The sequence below is a fragment of the Phocoena sinus genome, chromosome 4 (genome assembly GCF_008692025.1).
Source record: "Phocoena sinus isolate mPhoSin1 chromosome 4, mPhoSin1.pri, whole genome shotgun sequence".
Classification (NCBI taxonomy): domain Eukaryota; kingdom Metazoa; phylum Chordata; class Mammalia; order Artiodactyla; family Phocoenidae; genus Phocoena; species Phocoena sinus.
This window is the reverse complement of record NC_045766.1, coordinates 75621318-75648876: the sequence shown is the minus strand read 5'-3', so window position 1 is coordinate 75648876 and position 27559 is coordinate 75621318. Positions and strand designations below refer to the sequence as shown.

At 39.7% G+C, this 27559-nt stretch overlaps 1 protein-coding gene across 1 annotated transcript in view; it reads right to left on the bottom strand.

The window, feature by feature from the left end:
* Positions 1-27559, bottom strand: part of HACD2 (3-hydroxyacyl-CoA dehydratase 2) — a 91257-nt gene that overhangs the window by 6314 nt on the left and 57384 nt on the right. The window contains exons 4-6 of the mRNA XM_032630480.1: positions 22555-22643; positions 3790-3911; positions 1553-1731 (exon numbers count right to left, since the gene is read on the bottom strand). Coding sequence (XP_032486371.1) covers positions 1553-1731; positions 3790-3911; positions 22555-22643 — 390 coding nt within the window. The remainder of the gene's footprint in view (positions 1-1552; positions 1732-3789; positions 3912-22554; positions 22644-27559) is intronic.

Below are 27559 nucleotides of genomic sequence, written 5' to 3'. Positions count from 1 at the left end.
CGGGCTGCCCTGGAGAACTGCTCCTAGAACAGAGCCCCTCCTCCTCTTCCACAGACAGAAAACGTTGCAGCAACTCTGAGGTAGGGGCCCCAGATTTCTGACGATGACGCAGCACCTTGTTATTGGTTTGATTTCATGATATTCTCCTTGCCCCTCTCCCAGTTACCCAATACAGCATCTATCGCCATTCAAAGACTTATGCTGAATTTAAATAAATCCTGTGGTGCTCGTTGGGATATGTGTTAGCCTGGGTGTGACAAAACTGCAATTAGGAACTGTTGCTCTAGAGACTGGAAATGAAACTCTAGGGGAACAAAATGAGAAAGCTGAAAAGCTCTAAGTTAATTTTCATTACTTAAATTTTTACACTCTTCCATATTTATCTTTTGTTTGAAAATCAACTACCTTTTACATTGGAAGAGAGATGGCCTTTAGCCACCATGGTTCTAGCACCAGAGAGGAGGACTTGAGCATTAATAAAGAGTAGAAAATGAATCATGTAGCAGAACTGCATCCAAGAACTTCTCCAAGATAAATGTTCACATGAAATCGGGGTGGGCTTTTTCTCTCACAACGCGTGAAATGCAATTTTCCACAGGGGGACACAAACCTGTCACCTACAATTGTTAGGAGGATTCATTCGGTTAATGCTGCGGGCTGAAGAAAAAGCCAACCCTCTAGTCTGAATTTAACCTGAGGTTTAGGGGAGAACATAGCATCTCTCTCACAGACTAAAATAAGACTCAGAGTCACAATGCCTATGGAAGTAGGTAAATGAGAAGAAACATTAACTTTACGTGTCCTTGGGTAAAACAAGATCCTTTTGGATATGTGGAAATCAATCATAGGATTGCAACTGAACATCAGAATTTGAGAAAGGGAGTAAACAACTCTTCCTCAGCAAACGTGACTCATTTCAGAGAAGCCTCAAACATGGCTTTTTCTCTCTGTTCATGTGCTGATAGGCATGTTTGATTATCCATATATTTAAACCTTCAGAATTATTAAAATAATTGGAAACCATCCTGAAGATAACACTATGTCCTATTCAGATGGCTTTGTTTATTTCCAAACAAGAAAATAAATTAATCTATTTTTATTTTGTTTCTAGTTAACTATCAATTCCTTAAAAGTGAAGTAACTGTCTACTTTGATACAGTAAAAATCTCTTTACAGTGTTTTTCAAATACCACAGCAAGCAGTTCTCAAGAGACAGAAAACCTCAAGGTAAGGTCTTTAATGGCTTTTTTTTTTTTTTTTTTTTGCTTTCCACTCAGTATTCTCCTGCAATAGACAGTTAACCTATCCTGGAATTCACTGTTTAAAACACATACTGAGAAGGACTGCATTTTGGCAGCTGTATTGAGAAGGGTTCATCTTTATTCAATTACTCCCAGAGAAAATTCCCTCTGACAGTCGGCATTCGACAAAAACCAAAGCGTTCCCAATAAATTAGATTTACGGTGTAAAAACAACCAAAGGCATTTCACTCTAGTTATTCTTGAGCCAATTTCTGAAACATAAATAAATATATGCATAAACATCTACTTACTTGGAATGTAGGAGATCATTATCAGAATTAGGAACGCGTAATAGTCAAAAGAGAAATTGTATTTGTTAGGTAAACTGATGGAGTACAGGCCAGACTGTCTGACAAAGGGCAAAGCAGCATATATTGTGAGCAATTCTCCTGACACTCCCATTGGGTACAGCACAATGAAAAGCGTGTACCTAAAACAAAACAAAATATTCATTACTGAGGTTCGAAGCCAGCTTTAGTAGAAAGATGCATCCCCACCAATACTGATTACTTGGTAGAAAGCTATCGTTTATACATTTCCCTGTTTACCCACTGCTTAAGTTCAGGTTTTACAAGCCAGTTTTTGAAAAGGGCCAAAGCAAGTATGCTTCTGAATGTTCTAAAAGAAATGTGTTTGGTCAGCCTCAAAATTTGGCCTAAATAAACAACTCTTCAAAACAACTCCCTAAAATAATTGAGATGATGCCAAATATTGATGAAGTAGGGGCACTGAGTCATGGTTTATACTGAAGGGTCCTGCCTCGTGGGGTGGGGGTGAGTTTGGGGGGGAAGGTGTTGGAGCATGGTGTCCAGGAATCCCTACAATGTACACCAAAGTCTGGTCTGTGGACTGAAAAACCCAGCACATCCAACGTGTGTATACTGCTACAACTTTTCAAATGTCTGTACGTGCTACTGTGAAAAATAAAATATATCCTAATTTTAAAAGACATTAAAAATTTTTATGATAAGCCTTTAGTCATTACATAATTTTCTAGTCAAAAAAACTACAATTACTATCACATGGGTGACTCCACACAATTTTTTTCACTTTAAAAAAAGGAGTTCCTCAGGTTTCAAAAACAATTCAGAGAGGTTCATCCTATGGAACTAACTGGAAGCCATTCTGAGGTGTAAGTATTGCTAAAGAAGTCATCAGCTCAGATTCTAAAAAGCCTTTGGCTGTTTGCGGCTGACAATAAATACTGGGCTCTCAATGTCCAGGTACAGGAATCGTGCTGAGAAATCTGTGACAAAAGAAAGACATGTTCTCCATTGCTACCTTCAGCCACGCTGAGGAGGATGGTGGAAAAGGAAGACTCTTCCAAGGGCCACAGAAGACAATGGACAAAAGAATCTTTCTCTAATTGTAAAATCAGGGTTTGGTCAATGAACTTTCCCTATAACCAGGATAGACAGCTTTCACAAGTCTGCCCAGCTTGGTTAGAAACTGTTATTTTTCCCATTTTCCTAATACAAATGTTTTTTGAAAAAAAAGAAAAGAAAAAGGAGAAGTTCACATGCTTGAAATGTTGGAGACATTTGGTTTGTGTCTCTGTTTAATCACTAGACTCATAAATTGTCTAGGAACCGTCGTTGCGGAGCACAGGCTCCGGACGCGCAGGCTCAGCGGCCATGGCTCACGGGCCCAGCCGCTCTGTGGCATGTGGGATCTTCCCGGACCGGGGCACGAACCCGTGTCCCCTGCATCGGCAGGTGGACTCTCAGCCACTGCGCCACCAGGGAAGCCCCCCAAGGACAATTTTGATCCTTTGGCTTTGTCACTCCTTCCTGTAGTCATTTCTAACTCAGAAAACTGCTCACAACTGTGTCACACATTAGTTCAGATAATTAGATGAACTATCAGCCTTTTACACAATTCATAACAAATATTACAGCTAAAAATAATCAGAGCAAAGTAAACTGACAATATGCTAAAACTGCCATGTAACATTTGTTATTAATTAAAAAGTAATTTAAGAGTTCTCTTGTTGGCAAAATTGAGACAAGAATTGGACTTGGTCCAAAATCCATCAAAATGGCAGAAGCTCATCAGTAAAATTTTCTACGGACAAAAAATGGATGGTATCTCAAATCTCTTTTGAATAATTTAACTGAAAAGAATTGATCCCAAGGAAATAAGTAGAGATAAAAAATTTTAAAGTGTTTCTATTAAGCAAAGTTATGTACAGTCACTTATTCTGATGAAATCTACAGACCAGATTTCTACCTAACCCGTCTCACACAATTTCATAGTTATTTACTTATTTATTTATTGGCCACGCCGCACAGGTTGCAGGATCCTAGTTCCCCGACCAGGGATCAAACCCAGGCCCACAGCAGTGAAAGTACCAAGTCCTAACCACTGAACCACCAGGGAATTCTCACAATTTTATTTTTAGAAATAAAAAATAGTATTTAGGCAATAAAGGAAAAATACAGTGATAGATCACTTCAAAAGTTAGTCTTCATTCCCTGTACTTCTTTACCTGGCCCATTTGATGAGGTACGGCAGATGGTTTAATAGACTGAATGTATAAAAGGAGTAACGGATAATTTCTGTGATTGTCCAGGCAATAACAAACAGGAGGACACTGTCTTCACTCTGTACCTGTAGGAAAAGGAAGACAAAAGCAAAAGCAAACACATAAAACATCTTAACAAAGAAGCACTCACCATGTGGGGAGCCGAGTCCCTCACCCCCCTTACAGAGCTGGTGGGTTGAAGAAGTCGACACAGCCCCTGGTCTTTATTCTCAATGGCCATAGCACAGCACAGAAAGAGCTTACCACATAAAGGAACACATGCATGCCTATGACAACAATTGTGTAGAGCCAAGTGAGAAGGAATGCGGGCTTACTGATGAGTAAGAGAGACAGGGAGGGGAAATTATATGAGCTGTAGCCCACAGGGAGAAACAAACACGATGAGTGAGTTTCTGCATGTTCGTTTGCTGACCTGATGTGGAGAATGTGAACTGGCGTTAGTGGGAGCCAAGAATGGTTAGGTAAGATGGCAGAAGGGTGAATTGGTGGAAACCTTGGGTTCCATTAACAAGAATTCTAATTTGATTTACATGACAACTTGGAATCCAAGGAAGTTTCAAAGAAGGGCAATATAATGATTAAAACACAACTGAAGCTAATTCCCTGGGCAGGATGAATTCACATGAGGGAGGCTGGAGACCAGCTACGAGGCAGGGCCCATTTATTCTCTCCCACTGGTGACTTCTGCCCCCCCCCCCCACCATGAGGCCTGGTTTAACTCAAGGATTACAGAAGCTTCCATGCTGATCACAGGAGGTGGCTAAAGCCAGAAGAGCTTTGGAATACTTAGCCTCCTCTGAAGTTGTTTTCATGCTGAAAAAAATATATACTTTCTTTTTAATTTTAAAAAAATTAATTAATTAATCAATTAATTTATTTTGGCACGCTGGGTCTTCGCTGTGGCTTCTCTAGTTGTGGTGCACGGGCTGTAGAGTGCATGGGCTCAGTAGTTGCGGCATGTGGGCTCTCTAGTTGCGGCATGTGGCATCTTAGTTCCCCGACCAGGGATCGAGCCCGGGCCCCCTGCATTGGGAGTGTGGAGTCTTAACCACGGGACCACCAGGGAAGTCCCCAAAACGATATACTTTAAACAGAGCTCCTTATGTATGTTTTTTAGGGGATGTATTCACTAGATGCCATATACTGCAAATCTTGCATGAAAATTTATTACCGTGGTATTAACTTTCAGCTCCCCCTCTTCCCACCCCAGCTAGGTTATGATGATCCTTGGCACTTGGAAACCGATAATAAGAAACAACCGTGCACACCAATTCACTTATATTTTCTTACATCCGAAAAGAGCAGTTAGAGAGTTGAATGTGAATAAGAAATTCCACTGAGGAAATCAAACAAATTTCAGTTACAAGATGGATCGTCTCTGTCTTACTCCTAACATCTAGTACAACAAAGGTATGGCATTCCAACCTTAACTTTTGCTTCTCTGCATTTGCAATGTTAATTTAGCACTTACATTCTTCCTCAGAAAGTGTACATGGAGCGATCCACCTACACAATGAAATAAGTAGTCATTTACATACCTATTAACTAAATTGCTCTCACAAAGAATTTCATAAATCCATAGTTACTACCCTCTAAAAATAATAAGAATTTTATACTGTCAAGAGCAAGGGTACTTTTTGTTTTCCTGGCACTCTTATATTAGCCAAAGTAAAGCAAAAGCTAAACCCCTCTAAAGCTTACATGTTTCATTTTTCAGTCTGTCCCCAAATCTTTGCTTAAAACCCATCTATACTAAAATATAATTTCAGAGCACACTTTGCTTTTTGATAGACTTTGTAATCCTCCTCATCTTAAGGAGATATGTTTTTACAGCTATGGGCTGAAGCCTTCCTTAAAGACCTTTGGGTTAAACAAGAAGTTCTTCTAATATTTTGCATTGTAATCGTCTTGAAAGCAGGGAGCGTGTTTTATTCATTTTTGATTCCCAAAAGCACTTTGTGATTTTCATAAGTAGGAGCTCAACAGATATTGGTAAAGCAAAACAATTCAATCATAATCAGTGGCCTGCTTTTTGATACCTGATATTAGTTTCTACGTTGTCTTAGAGGCCTTCAAATAAGAGAAAAGCAAACAAAGAAGCCCCCCGGCCTCCCACTCTGATCCAGCCTGCAGGTTATTTGATTCACTGTCCCACCGCCCCATTAGACTATAAACAAAAGAACTGTAACAAACTCAGACTCGGGATGAACGTGAAAACAGTCTGTTCCCAGAATCCAGCTGTGAAGACCATGTCACAATTTTAAAAAGACTAAGGATGGGGAAAATGATCATTCTGTACAAATGATATCTTCAGATCAATAGGAAGTACAACGTGTTATTAGGGAGGGGCTCACATAAAGTCAGAGATCAAGCTTATCTAATTTGCAGATAACTATCCAATAACACAAAATAGGGGTAGAATGGAATGAGTTAAAACCAGTAAGATCTGGGGCTTCCCTGGTGGCGCAGTGGTTGAGAGTCTGCCTGCCGATGCAGGGGACGCGGGTTCGTGCCCCGGTCCGGGAAGATCCCACATGCTGTGGAGCGGCTGGGCCTGTGAGCCGTGGCCGCTGAGCCTGCGCGTCCGGAGCCTGTGCTCCACAACGGGAGAGGTCACGGCAGTGACAGGCCCGCGTATCGCAAAAAAAAAAAAAAAAAAAAAAAAAAAAACCAGTAAGATCAATGAGCAGGTTTGGGCTAGGTTGACCAAAAATGTCTTGAAGCCATGTTTCAAAGCTGCATGTTCACAATCATGGCACACACGGGGGAATAGGCCGGGGGCAACCTGGCTGGCCAGGACACCTTCCTTTGCCTGGTGCGGTGAGCTGCGTGTTGGACCCTCCACACCATAGACAGCAGGTTTCAGCCCCCTGCTCTACAAAGGGAGAGGAGGCGTGGGGAGTGGGTGGCTTGTGTAATTTAGCCAAGGGAGTTTACAAAGAAATTCAAGCTGGAGAAACAAATGTGTGCAAGAGAAAAACCTTTACAAACAAATAGCATCATCTGTTTGCTTTAAAAGGCTCAGGGAGCATCAGTATATGAAAAGCTGTCATTTTTATTACATTCAAAGAAAAACAAATGGTGCCACATAAGAAAATCGCTATCGTAGAAACCCTCTTCTTAGCATTCTGGAAACTACTGCTTACCACTCTGGTTATTTCAAAGAAATCCCCTGATCGTGCTTTCTCTGGTAGGTGTTCTTTCCTCTTCTTGATATACCCTTTTCATTTGTGAAGAGAAGAGATTCTGGTAAAATCTCGGAGGTGAGAACTAGAGTCTGTTCTTGGCAGAACTGTGAACAGTATGTTTATCTCAGTCTCCTCTGGTTGCCATAATAAAATACCATAGTCTAGGTAGCTCAAACAGCAGAAATGTATTTTCTCGCAGTTTTAGAAGTCCGAGCTCAGGGTGCCAGCATGTTTGCTTCCTTGTGAGGAACGTGAGAGAGAGAGGGAAGTTCTCCCTAAAAATATGTAAAAGGTATCATGTGCAAGGATATTAGTGCCTTAGAGGCATGAATCTCATCGCGAAGATCCCACCCTCACGACCTCATCTAAACCTAACCACCTACCAAACGCCCCCACTCCAAATACTTAGGGTTTCCACGTATGAATTTTGGGGGACACAATTCAGTCCAAAGCGTCGTTTCAGACCAGGTGTTGGCAAACTTTTCCTGAAAAGGGCTAAACAGCAAATATTTTAGGCTCTGTGCCATGTGCGGCCTTAGTCAGGTATTCTTTTTTGTTGTTCTTTCACACCCTTTTAAAAATGTAAAAACCATCACAAATTGCAGGCTACATGTAGCCCACAAGTCAACCCTGTTTTAGATTCATTTGACACCAACTTTCCCTGTCTGTTAACCTCTACAAATATCATTCTTCAGCCTTCCTTTGGCAGACTCTGTGTGTGTGTGTGTGTGTGTGTGTGTGTGTGTGTGTGTGTGTGTGTATGTGTTGTGTTTTGCTGGGGGGTGGGGGAGACAATGTATCTATAACCAAAGGACGCTATGGAAAAAGGAAGTAGTCTTAAAAGAATACATATAGGCAAGTTTTTCATGTTATGTCATCTTAAAATCTTAGTAATCTCCTTATGTTTGTGATAAAATATATATAACTTAAAATTTACCATTTTAATCATTTTTAAGTGTATATTTCAGTGGCATTAAGTACATTCACCATGCTGTGCAACTATCACCACCATCCATTTCCAAACTTTTTCATCATCCCAAACAGACTCTGTACCCATTAAATAATATCTCTCCATTTCTCCCTCCCTCTAGCCCTTGGTAACCACTACTCTACTTTTAGTCTTTAAGGACTTGCTCATTTCACAACACTGTAAATCAACTATACTTCAATTAAAAAAAAAAAAAAGAACTTGCTCATTCTAGGTATCTCAATTAAATGGAATCATGCAATGTGTCCTTCTCTGTGTGGCTTCTTTTATTTAGCATAATGTTTTCAAGGTTTAGCCGTGTTGTAGCATGTATCAGAATTTCCCTCCTGTTAAAGATTGAATATTATATTGTACGTAAATACCACGTTTTGTTTACTGATTCAACTATTGATGAACATTTGCATTGCTTCCACCTTCTGGCTATTGGAATAACGCTGCTGTGAACATGGATGTACAAATATCTATTTGAGTACCTGTTTTCAATTCTTTTGGGTATACCTAGGAGTGGAATTGTTAGATCATATGGTAATCCAATGTTTAGCTTTTTGAGGAACTACCAAACTGTTTTCCACATTGGCTGCACCATTTTACATTCCTACCAACTGTGCAAAAAGGTTCCAATTTCTTCACATCTTCACCAACACTTGTTATTTTCCTTTTTTCTTCCTGACAGTAGCATCCTAATGAGTATGAAGTGGCATCTCGTCGTGGTTTTGATATGCATTTCCCTAAAGACTAGAGATGTTGAGCATTTTTTCATGTGCTTGTTGGTCATATGTGTATCTTCTTTAGACTGATGGGTCTAAAGAGATCTGACAACTCACTGTATATATGGCAACAACCATGTTTCTCCTTTCCCTGTGTATCCTAGTGCTTAGCACAATACCTGGAGCATAGAAGATACTTAGTAAATATGTGCCATCCAGAAAGGGAAAAAAAAGGACACTTAGTTTAGACAGTTAGTGAAATCTGAATGAGGCCTGCGGATGGGACCATAGTATTGTATCAGTTTTGGCTTCCAGATTGGAGGGTTGTTATGCAGGTGATGTAGGAGAGTGTATGAAACATGTACTTGGGTGACAGGACGTCATGTACAGCTTGCTCTCAAGGTTCAGAAAAAAACGAATGATAACGGGTAGATAAATATAGAGGAACAGGTGACAGGAACAGGAACAAATGTAGTAAAATGTCAGTAGTCGGGGAATCTGAATGAAGGAAACATGAGAGTTCTCTGTACTGCTCTAGTTCAAATTTTCTGTAAATTTGAAATTACTTCTAAAGAAATTATTTTAAAATATCACCTGAGAACTAAGCAACCACTTTGGGGACATAATTAGAAGCAAACAATATCATCTGGTTTCTATAAATTGCTTTTGATATGAAGCCTCTAAATCTGCTGGAAGAGGCGGGCTACATAACCATAAAAGAAGATATAAGAACATTTATAACAAAAACTACCAATAAGAGCACACTTGAGAAGGAACAACAGGTTTAATGCTGATCCTAAATCTATATTGACATTACTATTGTCTTACACTGTAAGTACCCCAAGGGCAGGTCCAAAAACTTGCTTTGAAAAGGGGTTAGCTTACTTAAAAAGCAAAATCAGACTTTCAATAAATGCTTTAGATTAGGATAATAATGATGATTAAGATAATGATAACTCCCATTTAGCAGGGCTAATTATTCCTTAAGTATGGTAAAAGTAATTATGTCTAAATTTTCACCAGCTAACTGTGAAACCATTTTAATAAGTATAAAAGAATTCATTCCTATGTGAAGTCAATTATATCTCTTTTAAAAGTCAATTATATCTCTGCTTCAGGACATAGAATTCAACACGGTTGTGTAGAAATTTGTCACTAAAATTTTGGGAAAAGATTAGGTTACATTATAGCTAATATGTTACCTAACTTTTATTGAGCATTTACTAAGTGCCAGGCACTGTTCTAAATGCTTTATATGTATTAACATATTGCACCCCCAAGACCACCCCATCAGGAGGAACAACAGGGCCTGGGAGACTAGAACAGCTCCTCAGGAGCTAAAACAGCTGGGCAGCGGAAGCGTGACATGGTGCCAGCACCCTGTCTTTCCCGCCTTGTCAGTTATCCCACTCTACCGTACTGCTCAGTTCTGCTCCTGAGCAAGCCCTGTAAGGGCAGCACCTGTGATTTCTCCTTCCCATGCTTCCTAGTGCTTAGCACAATACTGGAGCAGAGAAGGTACTGAATGAGTATTCTGACCCATCTGCAGCCTGGCCTGCATGTTCTCTGCTTCTCTGCCTTGGTTGGAACAGCCTTGGGTGAGGAGGGCAGCTCCCCAGGGAGGGTGAGGCCACAGGGCTGCTGCCTGGATGGTGACGCCAGCAGAAGGTTTGGGCTGGGGCACTGGACAATTCTGACGACAATCCTGGTCCTTTCCATAACTTTCTGAAGCTTTTTTGAATAAAAATGAAACTCAATTATCTGCTTAAAAGGAATGTCATCCTTGACAAGAAGTTGAAATGTAATAAATATTGACATGTGGTGGTTTAAAAAAAAAAGATGTCTGGATTAGCATCTTTTCCCATGGCAGTTTCACGTGTAAAGTGTCCTTCATGATTTAGTGTTTATTAAAAATCCATGATAGGGTACATGGTAAACAAACCAGAAAATAATATTCCTTTTCTATGGAAAATGCAAGTTATATATTAATATTCTTCCCCTTTAAAGGAGAAAAAAATGTGCATCTACACAGATTTTTCTTAACCTACAATGACAAAGGGAACTGGTTAAAAAATTATTTCAATTACAACACAATAACTAAGGACTAATTTTTGACATGGATGATGGCCTAGTTAAACGTTTTGGTCTACGAAAACAAGTCTTGGTCATGAAATTAACTTTTCTGAACATGCAATGAGAAAAATGTATAAGCATGCGGTGAACAAGCAACGCATGACCAATTCTATATTTATGACAGACACGCAGGTCTGAATGCTAATATGTTCCCATTAGTCCAACTTTAATGCTATTATCTGCTCAGCCCATTTCCTGGGAAACATGAAGGAAGAGTGGCAGGTTCCTACCACTAGCCTCTTCTCCAATCACTGCAACTCTTGAATTAAACAGACCTCCAGGCTTCCAGGCTGCATATCCTTCTCTCTCCCAGCCTCAGCTTCCTCATATGGAAACTGAGGCAATATTTGCCTTTGCATGGTTGACGTGAGGTCAGAAAAACCTATCAAATGCTTAGTAAAATGCTAGCCATTTAATATACAGCAGTTATTACTATTATTCCATGAAAGAAAAATTCAATTCAACAAATCTGTATTAAGTTTCTACTATCTATGCTAGCCTCTGCTGGGACCCAGTACAGGTTGGTGGCTGCCTCTTAGGCTTAATTAATTACCAAGATGATATTTTGTTTGTTGTTGTTTTGCTTCCTGTTGGTAAGTGTTAAAGGCATTAGCCTGTACCAACTCTGGGATGTCTAAGGATCTCACCAGCTGCTAGCCTTTCCCAATGATCTTCCTGAGTTCTGTTTCATTTTCTCACCTCCAAAGAGCACATTATTAACTGAAAAGTTTTCATGCAACTATTTCCTTCAACCAAACTCAAACACGAGGACTGCATCAGAATGGGGTCATAATTAGTCCCACCTTGATCATATATACCCAATACAGTCTGAGTATTCTACGAAGCAACAGTCCTTAAACTACAGTAAGACAGCCCGAGAACAGTATTCCCAGCAGTAGGTTACTGTGGCCGCATAGGGAGAGCTGGGGCATACTCACCCCACTGTCCCCCCAGACCTCTAAATGTATCATCCTAGCGTGCCTACCCAACACTCTAGAGGGGACAGGATTGATCATTGTCAGAAATGTAACTGACATGGTCAAAAGAACAGGAAATTGGCAATATACACTGTGAAATGTCAAGGTTCTTTTGTTCTATGATGGTTTAAGAATTGCAAAAATGTCAGCAAGACAGAATATAAAAACAAAGGCCCCAATGAAAACAAACAAACAAAGAAAAAAAACCCCAAAGGCTATGAATACCATCTCCTGGAGCATAAATATTAAAACAATGTCCCATGATCCTGGTCCACAGATATTTTGAGTTTGTACAGTGCTTTAAAAAATAGTTGAGCCAGTTTTTTAAGTTAGAGATTTTACATTAAAAAAAAAAATCTGTATTTCTGCTTTTTCTTAAAAGAGCGACTGCATAACACTCGATCGATTTGCCAATCACTAGCTGAGGGGAGTATGGCCTTTCTTCTGAGATGATGTACACCCTCTAGTCATCATATTCTCCTTGAACTTTCCTTTAACACCCACCTGTGGGACAGACATCTAGTGCCAACTGATAAGCTCTGCTACAGATGGCAAAGTGCTACACAAATGTAACATGACTATTTGAAAAACTCTGAAGTTTTAAAAACTATTAAGTAGTATATAAAAACTTGGTTAATTTGATTAGTTTTTACACTTGAAGCTCTCAACATACACTTCTTTGAAGCAGTAACCTCAATAAAAGATTCCCTAAACTTGACCTAAAAAGACAGCACCAATGCAGAAGGCAAAAAAGATGCATGATTATCGACTTTTTGGTTATCCTGGTAATTTTTTTTGCCAGAGAAAAATATAGTAAAGGGGAGAAGATGCAATAGAAACGATTATGGCGGCAATTTAGAGAAAAGACAAGTTAAAAGCCTTTAATGCATCAAGCCTAATAATTAGCCTCCTCCCTCCCTTCCAAATGCAAGCACACCCTCAGCATGCTTCCACACACAACCACACATGTGTATCAAGTCACGTCTTACAAGTTCCCAAAGCGCACCAGGGTCACTTCAGACTGGAAAAGGGTCCTCTCTCTGGAAAATGCAGACGACTTAGTAATATGCTTTATTTTATCCATGATGCATCACAGCTTTTAAATGAGAGCTTCTTGACTATATAGGGCTTCTTGATATGGGTAGGTAAAAAAGGTTATTGAACCCTCTTCCCAGAAGCAATAGAAATACACTTCATATATATTTCACAGGAGCAGGGGGATAGGGATGATTTTTTCAGGTTCCCCTGTCATCTGCAAGATTCCCACTGAGACCAGTTACCTGCTGCATTCACTGTGCAGGTCAACTGTCAGGAGACTGAACGTACTGGTATTCTTGTCAAGTTATATATTTTTAATTAAGTTACCTGATTCTCCATATTTATGCTGAAAATACACTTATACTGAAAAAAGCTACAGCATATAAAGGACCGATTTGGCAAAGGAGCAGATAATTTAAGAGACAGTTCCTCCTCCTACATATTAAAAAAGTTTTCCAATGAATATTTATCAATGCTTTAAAAATGCCACTCATTGTACCGTGGAGCACAGCTGTTTAAAAGCAGTTTATAGCTAATAATTTTTAACTTTCCTTGACTTTGCTGACATATGTTAGCAATGCTCACGATGTATGCCACCAGCTCACTTTTACAGTGTGAAATGAGAATCTCTGAGCTCACTGGGATAATAATGTTGACTATATTTCTATGGTATCTTTGAACTCAAATGGGAGAGAAAAGGCCTGTGAAATGGTTTTCAACAAAGGCAAATGTGGGACATGTTATCATGGTGAACCCACTGCAAAGGCCAAACTGCAGGTCTCTCAAAGGTAGGATCTATATGGCCTCCTGCCTCACCAGTTAATCAACTGCTACCTCTGCAAAAGATAAGAATACCATCCACACTGTTTCCCACACCTGCAATCAGGATTTTTATGACAATTTAATCTAGAGTACCAAACAAAAAGTCCCCAGATTTAAAGAACACAGCATACCAAGTATACCACATAAATTTCCTTTGGCTACTTTTTTTTTTTTTTTTTTAATTCGGGCCTCTCACTGTCGTGGCCTCTCCCGTTGCGGAGCACAGGCTCCGGATGCGCAGGCTCAGCAGCCATGGCCCACGGGCCCAGCCGCTCCACGGCATGTGGGATCTTCCTGGACCGGGGCACGAACCCGTGTCCCCTGCATCGGCAGGCGGACTCCCAACCACTGTGCCACCAGGAAAGCCCTACTTTTTTTTTTTTTTAAATCACACAGTCATGCACATATGAGATAAAATATATGGACTGAAAATAAAGAGAATGGTAAATAATATTACACTGAACAACTACAGCTACACTGTCCGATACAGTAAACTCCAGTCACATGTGGCTATTTAAAATTAAATTACATTAAAATTCAGTTCCTCATTCACTCTAACTTCATTTCAAGGGTTCAGTATGTGTTCACATACAACTAGTAGTTACTATATCGAACAGCACAGACACAGTACATTTCTGCCATTACCAAAAGTTCCTTTGTACAGTCCTGGGATAGAGGAAATATCCAAAAGAAAAATGCTGGTAACCAACACGTTTCTATCACTACATGGGACCAGAAAGTTACCCTTTTTGGCTTGAAATAAACATCTGAATTCACTTCACTTTCAAACCACGGATGAAAACTGGTTTGAGTGTCAAATTCACTTATTGGTAACTCTCCACTGACAGTACAACTTGACAGCACACTTCTATGACACAGGCTTACTTCCCTGCATTATTTATTCTTCAACTCAAGCTGATGACATATAACCAAAGCTGAAACCACTTAGGTTCCCAGCCTGTAAATCTCATTTCAGGTGCTTCTTTGGGAAACTACTATTTTACATGCAAGGTAACCTTTTTTTTTCTTTCATCATTCTCATTCCTATTCCATGACAGTTTCCTAGTGCCAAAAGTCAAACATCTTTGTTAATCTCAGGACTCCAAGTATCCAGATTTGGCTCTAAACAGGCTTCCTACTATTTCTAAGTAGCAGCAATTACATATATTAAGATACTACCCAATAGTATGAAAATGTCTTATGCTTGAAGAGGATTCATTCCAACAATGAGCTTCTGTGTCAGAAATTCCATTATCAGAAATAGAAGTAAAAAAAATTAGGAGGAAAGTAGGAGACACCACTGATACATCCAGAACGTCAATTAAATGGGGGAGAAGCGTTTTAGCATAATATTTTAAAAGACTAACTGAACTGTAAATGCACTGGGAAACCCAAGATCTGGAAGTTCTGGGGCAGAGGGAAAGGAAGAAGCCAATAGTGCTCAGGCCTGAAAGGCCTGGCCACCTGCAGGGCAGTCTGGACTGGGCAGGCTGGGGGGCAGGTCTGGCTTTGAGTCCCGGAGGAACCTCATAGAGTGGGGCACTTTCCTTTGGAGCTGAGAGGTCAGGGTCTGGCCCTTCCTGCCCTGAATGACATTCCCCCAAATGAAGATAACCGTGCAATCTTCCAGGGAGTTTGTCTGGTTTAACTGCTCCCTCTCGTGCCAGAATTGAGGAATGGGAATGGATGATGTCAGATTTAGCCCTTGGGGTAAGAAAGCAAAAGAAAAGGTCCAGAGAAACTTCAAGTGTGAGGGTGTTTGTGGGGCAGGGTCACCGATGGAGGAGGGTGCAGTGGAGGAGAGCCGAGAGGAGAAAAAGATTAACATTAAACACAAATGAAACTGATTTCCTGATTTTGCTGGGCCTGGAACCTATTCAACTATTAACTGACAAAGGGAGGCTATGTTCTTGTAGGATGTAGTGGTAACACTCACTTGTATGGTTTAAGATGTTTTATTTTACTTTAAACACAACTGACTTAATTATCAAAGAACAGAGTATAATACATTTTGAACAAAGGAATGCCACTGAAGTTTTCCAAGGACTACAAAAGAACTAAGACAATGGGAGAAAGATGCAACATGGAACATCAGAAGTGAGCCTACACTGAACCCAAAAGGATCTAAATATTTTGCAATAAAATTTTTATACATGGTTCAAGAAAATGTTGAAAAGGGACAGAAAAACACTGAGAGAAAAACAGACAACCTGATTTTGCCAAAATCACCTACGCTAAATATATTCAATGTCAAAGTGAACCATCCAGCCTTGGGAAAAGTAACACTATCTTTAAGTGTCCATTATTAACAGATGGCGGAAGTGGCATTAAAGTACTGCTACAACTGTCTTGGAGTTCTCTAAAGTCTGACAGTGTCTGACTAGCAATCAAATAATGAGGTTTCCCACCTTTAGGAGAGGTGCTAATTTTAAAAGTGAAGGTGATGCAAATCCACCTACAGAAATATTTAAAATAGAAAGTAAGGGAACAGATGGAGTAGGGTGGAGAACTTTAGACATTTAGCACTCAAGGGGCCAAAAGATACTGAATGTCTCCCAATGTCCTTTGCTAACTGAGATGGAACGTCACTGTGGAAATGGCCTGGGCTAGAAGACAGTGGCGTGGCTTCTGGTCCAAGCACAGTACCCAAGGAGGGAACAACGTGCCCCAGATGCAGCCTCTCAGCTCCTCATCTGAATGATATGGATAAGAAGGTGCCCTTCTTGCCTAACCGAAAGCCCATGTTCACGGATGGCCGTTAGGGACAAGGAGCACGTGCAGCCACAGGAAACATGCTAACAAGAGAAGCAACCTCAAGAGGCAGCGAGAGCATGAGCGCACCACGAGCCCAGCTGGAGGACCGAGCGGAGAAGGAGAACCTATAATGCAGCACAACAGGAAAAGGATCACGGAGTATCCTCCAGGAAAACAATCGTGGAGTATCGGGGATACCACTGTACTCAGTCCTTTAGCTTCCACAAGAGTGAAAAAGCAGAGGAAAAGAGGAAGAAAAAAAAAACCTGTGTGGCATCTATGAAGGAAGTAGCAATCCTTCTGAAGTGAAACTGCTTTATAAGGAGTTTCAGAAGCTGCTCAGCAAAAAACTGCATGCTAGAGACCTTGATTTCTAAACACTGCTGCCTTGTTTTCATGTATTCCCCTCAGTTAATCTCCACAAAAACTCTGTGAAATGAGCAGGACAGATACCAGTATTACCATGTCACAGATGAGAAAAACAAGGCTCAGAAAGTTGAAGTGCTTTGTCCTAAGCCACAGGGTAAGTGTCGAAGTGCACACTCACCCACTCCTTATGAAAATTATGGCTGTTAAGCCTCCATGTTCTAGAATACTGAATTTGACTTACCTAGAAAATAACAAAAGTGTCCAAGGAAGATGACATTTCTTGAGAAAACCGAAGAAGAGAGATGTTTGTGCAGTATTTCCTTGGGTGGAAACGATAACAATCTACCTGGAATAATATATGATCTACTTGGTGGCGTTGGCCAGGCAACAAGAAGCACCTGCCCAGGATGGAGCCCTTCCCTCCAACTCGCCCCCCAAACAAATGATGCTTTAGCTTCTTTAATGCCATGGTTTCAAATCTGCCTCTGACTTCAAGGTGGGCCCCTCAAGCTTCCTCTTACATGCAAGTGAGCCTCAGCTCCACAGACACTAGATTTTGGAGAAGGCACCAGAAACTCCACAGTCCCTCCACTTAGCTAGGTAAGGGAACTCCAGGCTTTCATTCTCTAAGAATGAGACTATGGCTCTCAGATTTGGGACAGAGATGGTGAAATCTGGTTAGGTCTCGAGGAAACTAAGCAGAAGTGGGAAGTAAAATCAAGAAAAAAGAAGGGCAAATAAAATTACAGCACAACACTACAGTTTCTTAGAGCATTTCTCAAACCTTAGAATTCATCAAATTATCCAAGGAGCTTAATAACAGTGATGACTCTCTATCTCCACTCCCCAAAATTCTTTATCAAATGTGGGGCGGGACCTGGAAAGTGCATTTTTAAGAAGCTTTCTGGTAATTCTGTTCCAAACAGTCCATAAACCCCAGTATGAAAAATAGTCTTGGAACTTTCATGGAGAAAGGCCAATTAATTGGAGAGATTTAATCAGAGTGTCCTAAAATGAGCACTAAAAAACCAGAGAAGCACATGGGCAAAGCATTGCAGACAAGCACCCAGGGCCTACAATTGATTTGTACATTTCACATGTAACCGATCTGAGTGGAGAATCACATGCACGTGGTATGACAGAACCGCTGAAGAGGAAAAGTGCTTCTGGGTCTGAGATGGGGGTTTTCAACTCCACACGGGATAAAGAAAGTATGGTTAGCACACAAAAATAAGGATGTGTTTACATCACATTTCTAACCGGTGAGAGCAAGTTCTGATGCAGTGGGAAGACTGTGAATTCAGAAGTCTGCTTTTCAACTCTGCCATTTGACAGACAGTCATTTGCCTCTCTAGCTTCCAAACTTTAAATGGAGACTACAACCTACCTCAAGAGAGCTGTCAAGAGTGGATAATTATAACATATTTTAATAAAGCCCTCTGTAAACTGTAATGCATCAAACAACAACAAACAGCATAATGATATCTTTATCACAACTGGAGGTTACTAACTTTCTTAAACACTGATGGCAAGCTTTTTGTAGGCATCTTGCTGAGAAGTTAGCAGAGACGGCAGATTAAGTGTTACAGAGCCCAGTGGCATGCCAGAAAGAAGTGGGAAACAGCTGACTGGTGAAATCACGAGAATTTACGGAGCATTCCAAAGGAATGTGGGCAAACATCCTTTTCTCCAATGGTGGCAAAGGGTGAGGAAGAAAGGAGAGAAGGCTCAGCACTCCAGAGTATAGTCTATTTTACACAAATACCGCTGGTAAGGTGTTGAAGGTGTTTGTTGCACTTAGGCTAAAGTCACAGCGAGAGCCCAGCAACTTCTTACTCAACCGCTGCCCATGCCCTGGGACTTCTGCTCCAAGAACATGGCGATCTTACACTAAGAACTCCGGAGAGGATGTGTGTGGGCTTCTCCAAAGAGGGCTGGGCCAGGAAAAGGGACAGTGGCCTACCTGTGTATCCAGGAATCTGGGGCTTGGCTTAGCTACTTTTGGACAAGGAAGAATATGTGCCCTGTGGACTTGTCTGTTTCTGAAGGGGGGTCATAGTGAGGGAAGGAAGGTGGCATCTCCCACTGCAATTCACTCTGAAAAATGTCAATCTTTTTTCAGTTCAATGAGGAGACAAAGACACAGACCCAAACAGAGGGTGAGGGGAACAAATGCCCATAGAGGCCTGATGTGGCAGTAGCAGTGGGCAGCCTGGCTAAGGAATGGGAAAGAAGCCAGTTCAGTTCTGGAGGTCAGGTGGGAAAACTGGAAAGGAAACAGGTTAGCTTGAATTTCTGATTCCCTCCTGTATCCCTCAAACCCTATGTCCCACCCTGAGCTTGTCTGTTTTATCAGAAGTTTTACTTTGCTTATATAAAAAGTCCTTTTAAAAGGAAAGAAGTGGCAAGGTTATTTGCTCTGTTAGGTCAAGAAAAAGCTTTTGAGCATAGAGACATTTTTTCTTTAATATCCTGCTCATCAAGGTGTCCTGCTAGTGATGGTGGGTCCTTATACATCATAAAAGAAAACCATCTGATCACCTTTTAGTCCTATGATATACCTGGTGACATCTACGTGACTAGCATTCCATGCAGTAAAGAATTATAATGACAAGTAAGGATGCAGGTCCTAAAGGGCGTCTTAAAAGAAAATATACCTCAAATATGAAAAAAGTAATATCTAGTCTTAAAAGGTATACAGGCTATACCTTAGTACATCATGTACAATTACAGAAAACAGGGGAATGAGCATAGAAAATACAAGCAGGCCAGAGAGGGTGGAACAAGAGTCCAAATCCAAACGTAATGCTATGAAAATGAAGAACCTGTGTCCACTTTAGAGGGAAATATGATGTAAAAACAAACTGAGAATGAAAGTAGAGTACTGTGAAAAGAAGCTGAACATCACTATGAGAAAATGATATATATTTTATGAAGCAGTTATTTCTGAGGTCAATTTCCCTATGCATTGGTTATGTGATTCCCACCATTAAAATAAACAAAGCTGGATATAAAGAAAATACAGATATTTTAAAGATGTTTCGGTAAAACAGAAGAATGGAAGTTTAACAGGGAAGCCATATGTAATGTTGTATAGAACAAACTGAATTATAGCTAACACTAAACTCTACGGCAGGAAAAACAGCCTTTGGCCAAGACAAGGGGGTGAGGAACAGGTCACAGACAGCAGACTGGCCTCTGAAACGCCACAGCAACAGCTATTAGCTATTAGCAACTTGGGGTGGGCCAGGAGGGAATCTACTGCCATAAACAAAACGATGAATGGGTTCTTTTCAAAGAAAAGGGGAATGAGGAGAAAAGAAGTGTGATCTTGGAACAGCAAATACTATTTACGTGAGAAAGGAGTAAGTCAATTAATCAATAGGGTATATGTGAAAAGAAGAGGACCCAAGAGGTGACAGAAAGACAATAAAATTTACTACATTCCTAAGAAAATGATATGTTAACAATAGTAGAAATTGGGTAAGTTTGGTTGCAGAGAAACAATTATGAATATGCAAATCTAACAAGCATATAACTTAAATTACTGTAAGGCTCAAATATGACACTACCTGTGAAACCATCTGTTAAATGTCAAGTCTGCATCTGTCAGGCAGGAGGTTACTGAGGGCAATGGCCAGGTCAACAGAGCTGTAATCCACAGAGACATTTAATAGCTTTCTAATCCAAGCTGTCTTCCTGCTCTGCCCAGGAAATCCTGGCAAATGTCGGTAATAGCAATATGGTAACAACTGCTTAACTTGAACTGTAGTCATTTTTGATTTACCTGTCTACCACCCCGCTTGCCAGAAGTGCTAATAAGCAGAGGAGTGGTGTTTTTTTTTTTTTTTTTTTTTTTTTGCGGTAGGCGGGCCTCTCACTGTGGTGGCCTCTCCCATTGCAGAGCACAGGCTCCGGACGCGCAGGCTCAGTGGCCATGGCTCACGGGCCCAGCCGCTCTGCGGCATATGGGATCCTCCCGGACCAGGGCACGAACCCGCGTCCCCTGCATCGGCAGGCGGACTCCCAACCACTGCGTCACCAGGGAAGCCCGAAGAGTGGTTACTGAAGCAGAGGAGAGGAGAAGCAGAGGTCATGAACAACCCATCACCTGGAGCATTAGCTCCTGGACACCTAGGGTCTGACTCTACTGGCAAACTGATTAAACACTCCAGAGTTGAAAACACTCTATCTTCATTTAATTATCGAAAGTACATAATTACCTGTTTAAGAATATAAATGAGTTACTATTAGGAAGAAAGTTTAAGTCACTTAAGACTATTGGGAAATGAAAAATTCGGGTTGCTGGTTAAAATGGAAAGGACACAGTGTATACACAAAAGTAAAGGAGGAAGAAATACAGGTTAAAAATGATTTATAGAAAGAACTTTGAAACCAATGTAAACAATAACTTTTCCTTACTCCAGAAACAAGAATGAGGTCAAGGGGCAATATGCTACATTAGGATTTACTTGCCTGTTTTTGACTTTTTTTTTTTTGTTTTAAGAAATGTGATTACTCTAAAAAGTGATCATGTAAAAGTATGAGATTGTTTTACATTCTTCCTACACAGAAAGTGTAGACAGACATCTTCAAGGAGTGAAAGAGCTTAAAAGAAAAAGTCTGTGAATCTATAACAGAAACAATAACTTAGCTTAGTCAATTTTGCTTAAAAACTCATTATCTATGTGCATTTTTCTGTATGTATATCATACACCAATAACAAGTTAAAAAAAACATTAGTTAAAATACAAATGAAACTGTCTAAGTAAATTCCGAAAAACAAAATGTTTTGACAGGGATTTCAGAGTAATAGAAGACAAAGAAAAAACCAGAATAATGCTAACGGATTAGCACATTTCATGAGGCTAAAGAACCCAATAATGCTGGTGATAAGTTACTGAGACTGGAAAACTGAAAACTGAATCTTCCTGGTGGCTACAGGTACTCTTCCTCACAATGACATTAGCAAGTAATAATTGACTTTTAAAAAGCCAAAAACATACTAGAAAACAATTCTCTTCCCTGATACCAGAAAATGAAAGCTTAGTTGTGGATTTACACCCATGGTAAATCCCTCCAGTTCTTACAAGAAGCATCCCTGGGCCTGCCTGGGTATCCACACCCCCAGACCCCCAGCAGAGGGTATCCACCACCCCAGATCCCCAGCAGAGGGTATCCACCACCCCAGACCCCCAGCAGAGGGTATCCACAGATCCCTGGGCCTGCCCAGGTATCCACCGCCCCAGACCTCCCAGAACCACTAGACTCAGCACACTTGGGAATTCCATTAACCTTGGTGGGCTGGGTGGAAACAAGTTTGTTTCTCCTGGTCCTACAAAGATTGGACTGTTCTGGGAATGCATTAATGTCTCTCACTTCCACAACGGTCCCACTACAAGGATGACGATGTCCAGAGTTTATGGTGCTGGATCCAAACAAGAAAGCAGAAAGATATAACTGAGGTGCAGACCACATCCATACCAGCCAAATCTCCAAGGGAACTGAGATTTCAGGACTTTGTGTAATAAGCCTTCTCTTTACAACACTGCATATTTGGGGTATGTTTCCCACTAGTAACCCAATTCCTACAGTACAAGGGATTTTTATCTGGGCTATACTGATATGACCTGGAGTTCCATCTTTAGCCATAACACACATGTGAGAAAGAAAAGTTGACTAACGTTTGTTAAAGCTGATAGTATTTTATTTTTGTCAATTTAAACACTTACCTCTTTGACGCTATGTGTTACTGCCCATATTAAAAAAACTCTTGACATCACCTGGAAAGAAGTCAGGACAACAGAAGATGGAACAATTCCTGAAAGAAATTTTAGGATGGGTAAATAAATGTACTGTACTAGTTTCAAAATGTAATAGATTTTCTAAAACATCCAAATTTTAATGTTTAAAGCCAAAACTATCATGAGCAACTGAAACTTATCTACATTGCTATATAGACTATGTTTTTCTATGTAGTCAATATTAAAACTTTTTTCCTCCCTCAAAACAATAAAATTGTTAATGGCAATAGCAAACCACAGAATCTAGGTACCTTTCGTAGGTCTTTCAAAACCACTTATACAGGTAGAGAAAATAAAACCACTGCTTAACCTTTAAAATTAGACATTGAAAGTTCCTTTTACAATACGCGTTTCAAAAATGAACAGGCAACTATGGAAGGAAAATCAATGGTATTTGTGTCACTGGAATATTGGAAGCTCCTGGATATCAGACTTGATATGATATACTATCTAATGGTTAAATTGGCATCTTTTATAACCCACTTGAAGAGTCTGCCAACAAGTGGACAAAATCAAAGTTTATATACCATTTCTTCTTACCTTGTTCTTAACAGTAAGCATTGGTACAATTATCTTCACAATGTTCTCAAGTTATAACACTGGAATCATGTTTAGTTATTTCAGATAATCATCAAGTTCTGCTAAGTTTACGTTTCTTTGGCTTCTCCCTTCAGTTCCTACAACCACAATCTAGAGACCAGCCACCACCATTATATAAAATTCTTCCCTCCTTTAATTCATCTTAAACCCAGCAATAAGTCATTATCTGAAAACATTCTCCTATCTTTGTTAAATTTACACTGGCAAGGAACTGCTACAAAAATAAAATCTGGAAGCAGAATTATGGGTATGCAGTCCAGTAGCCTCTCCACCATTTCTCACTGGTCTTACTGCTACCAGCAACTAGACTTAACAACTTTCTGGACCTGTCAAGTTGCACGTGGGCAACTCCACACCTGCCAGGAACCCCTCATCACGGGTTGTAAATTCTTCTTCCGCTTTAAAACTAACCTCATCTACAATACATTCAGTGGACTATCCCTGATCAATTTTCATTCTTCTAAGCCCTCTAAAATACACTCAGACTTCTAGACATTTATATAGTTGGACAAACTACAACTTGCCAAAAGACCACGTGCAAATCATATAAAGTTCTATAGGTTTGGCTATGAAAGAAAATTATATCTTAGAATGAGTTTTAAAGAAGATCTGGGCTTTGAAGAGGTAGGATTTGGTTCTCAAAAGCAAGTAAAATGGACATGTCAAGCACAATGCTTGGCATATAAAGATGCTCAATAAACCTTTGTAGAATGAATAAAAGAAAAATATAAATGTATGGACATATAAATCAATGGAATAGAACTGAGAGTCCAGAAATAAACCCTCACATTTACAGTCACTTGATTTTCAACAAGGGTGCCAAGACAAGTCAATGGAAAAATATTTATTTTTCAACAAATGGTGCTGGGACAACTGGATATCTACATGCCAAAGAATGGAGCTGGGATACTTTCTTACACCATATATAAAAAGTTACTCAAGATGGATCAAAGACCTAAATGTAAGAGGTAAAATTATAAACTCTTGGAATAGAGTTATTTACATAGATGTAAATTTTGTGACCTTGGATTAGGCAATGGTTTATTAGATATGATACCGAAAGCACAAGGAAAAAAAAAGGGCTTTATCAAAATTAAAAACTTATGTGCTTCAAAGGACACCATCAAGAAAGTGAAAAGAAAACCCCCAGGTAGGAGAAAATATCTACAAATATATATAATAAGGAAATATATAAAGAACTCATAATTCAACAATAAAAAAAACTACCCCATCTAAAAATGGCAAAGAATTTGAATAGACATTTTTCCAAAGAAAATATGCAAATGGTCAATAAGCACATGAAAAGGTGCTCAGCATCATTAGGGAAATGCAAATTCAAATCATAATGAGATACACTTCACGCCCACTATCATTAAAAAGACAGATGATAACAAGTAGAGATGTGGAGAAGCTGGAATCCTCATGCATTGCTGATTGGATTAGAAAATGGTGCAGACACTCTAGAAAACAGTCTGCCTCAAAATGTTAAATACAGAATTACCCTATGACCCAGCAATTCCACTCCTAGGAATATATATACCCAAGAGAAATGAAAACATATGCCCACAGAAAAACTTGTACATGAATGTTTGTGGTGGTATTCATATTAGCCAAAAAGTGGAAATATTAAAAATTTCCATCAACAGATGAATGGATAAATAAAATGTGGCAAAGCCATATAATGGGACATTAGAAATAAAATAAATAAAAAGTAATAAATAATAAATAAAAGGAAATGAAGTAATGATACATGCTACAATATTAATGAACCTTAAAGCATTATGCTGAACGAGGAAGCCACTTACAAAAGATTACATGTTGTATGATTCAATTTACATGAAATGTCCAGAGTAGGCAAAATTATAGAGACAGAAAGTAGATTAGTGGTGACCTGGGGCTGGAAAGTTAGGAAGAAAATGGAGAGTGACTGCCAATAGGTACAGGGTTTCTTTTCGGGGTGATGAAAATGTTCTAAAATTGATTATTGTGATGGTTGCATAACTGTAAATACTGAACTGTACATTCTAAATGAATGAATTGAATGATATGTGAATAAACCTTTTATTTAAAAATATGTACGAATGAAGTACAGAGCCTGATGATATAATACGTAATACTGCCAAAGAGGCTAATTAGTGAGTCAAACATTAAGTGTATATACTTAGCCAGATCGCATTTCAAATAAGAAGAACTAAAAAAGATTGACAAACAAAAAGTTTCCCTAAATGAGTTATTAAGCACTTGCCACTCAAGGAAAGATCACCACTCTTTCTAGCTTTTTTTTTTTTAACTCAAAGGCCAGTTCATCACATAAAAACATGATTTTTTTTTCCTTTTATTTCTGCTCTTTCTTTTTTACCACTGAAACAATGGGCTAGACTGCTAATGGTCTGAGCAGTGCTCCAGGGTTGCTGCTATATTTGGGTAGGGATCAAAAAAGTCGAGGATCTGGACCTCAGATTTCCAAGTTCAAAAATCTAATTTTATGCCACTCACGAGCAAGAACTAGGCTTTTGGGAGACTGACTCATTAGTCAAATCCTAGTTATTAAACCAAAATGTCAATTTATTCACTTGTAATAAAGGCACAGCCTTTGTAATTACTAAATGTCTGGGATTTTAGAGACCCTCATCTAGGGGTGCTTTTTTCTGCTGTCAAAATCAGAATGCTTTGTAAGTGTGACTTTGAACAGAGGCATTTGGGAGATCTGAAGAAGAATATCACAATTCAGTTATATACAGCTTTATTAATTATCCCTTCTCTACTATAAAGCTCCCTTTTCTAGGAAACATGAATATTTATATACGTTTCCCTTTCAAAAGTGCTAAACAAAAATTACCTGATTGTTTTCCTTAAAAGTAAGTTTTGGTAACCAAAAACAAAGACTTGCTTTTCTGGTAAATTTCCCACCAGTCTTTTCTTCTAAGTATATTTTTAAATACAGTTCAACTTCTATTGTTTATACTCTTTGTGGTTTGCTTTTCTCATTTAACATTTTAAGAAATTTTCTATCTTACAACAAATATGTTCTTCAAAATTTTTAACTTGATTCATAATATTCCTTTGAGTTGAATATGTTTGCTTACCTATTCTCCTTCTGTGAGACATTTAAATTGCTCCAATTTCTTGACACTATAAATGAAGTAATGCAGTATTACAAATAACACTTAAAATTTTTTGAGGCTTAGACCCCTTTTTTTTTTTTTTTTTTCTTGTGGTACGCGGGCCTCTCACTGTTGTGGCCTCTCCCGTTGCGGAGCACAGGCTCCGGACGCGCAGGCTCAGCGGCCATGGCTCACGGGCCCAGCCGCTCCGCGGCATGTGGGATCTTCCCGGACCGGGGCACGAACCTGTGTCCCCTGCATCAGCAGGCGGCCTCTCAACCACTGCGCCACCAGGGAAGCCCCTTTAGACCCTTTTGTTAAAAAAGGATTATTTCCTTGGGACAGTTCCCAGAGGTATAACTGCTAGGTCAAATGGCATGAATGCCTTTAAAGCTCTTGAAATATACCGCCAAATTGCTTTCCAAAAAGTTCATATCAATATACACTCCCACCAGCAGCATAAAAGAGTGCCTGCTTTAGCACAGCCCCAGAAGTAAATTTAAATCTTAGAAAGTTAGGGAATAAAAAGCCGACCGATGCTTTCTAATTTGATGCAGATGCAGAGATGTTTCTGGCTTTGCCTGCAGGTGCTTCTGCATTCCCCATCCAGGGAATCTGCCTAGTTAGGCACCTGAATTTTTTCCAAGTGATGCCATCCATACCAACTCTCACTTAGCTTCTATAGCATATGAACCTACCTCAACCAGTCACCCAGCAAACAGCACTGCTGGCCCTCACCTGACAGCCCAATCTCAAAATGCCTCCTCTAAGGGATCAGTAAAAAGGTCAGTGGGAGGAACGAACCCTTTCATAGGGAAGACCATCTGAAGTCCAGGAGCTCCAAGTTTATCCTTGGATTCAAGCCAGACAAACAACAAAGGGCCACACAGATGAAACATATTATTTTAGCTCTGAAAAGAACTGACATCACTGAGTTGGGTTTATTGTTATCATCAGGTCGGTTTCATAAGAACTGGTTAAAAAATTATTACCTTATCTGCTGTAGGAATGGTATGCAGTGTAATATCCACCCTATCACTCAATGCCCCTTCTATAAAGCCTCAAGTGGGAAGTTTGTTTAAAAACTTAACGTTAAGAAGTGTTTGCTCCTCTCCTCTCCTCTCATCATTCCTCTCCAATGATAAGAATTATATAACTCAGTTGCCCTTTTCAACTTGGTAGTCAGAAAGTTTCAAGCCAAATATGAATCATACTACAGTACTATATTT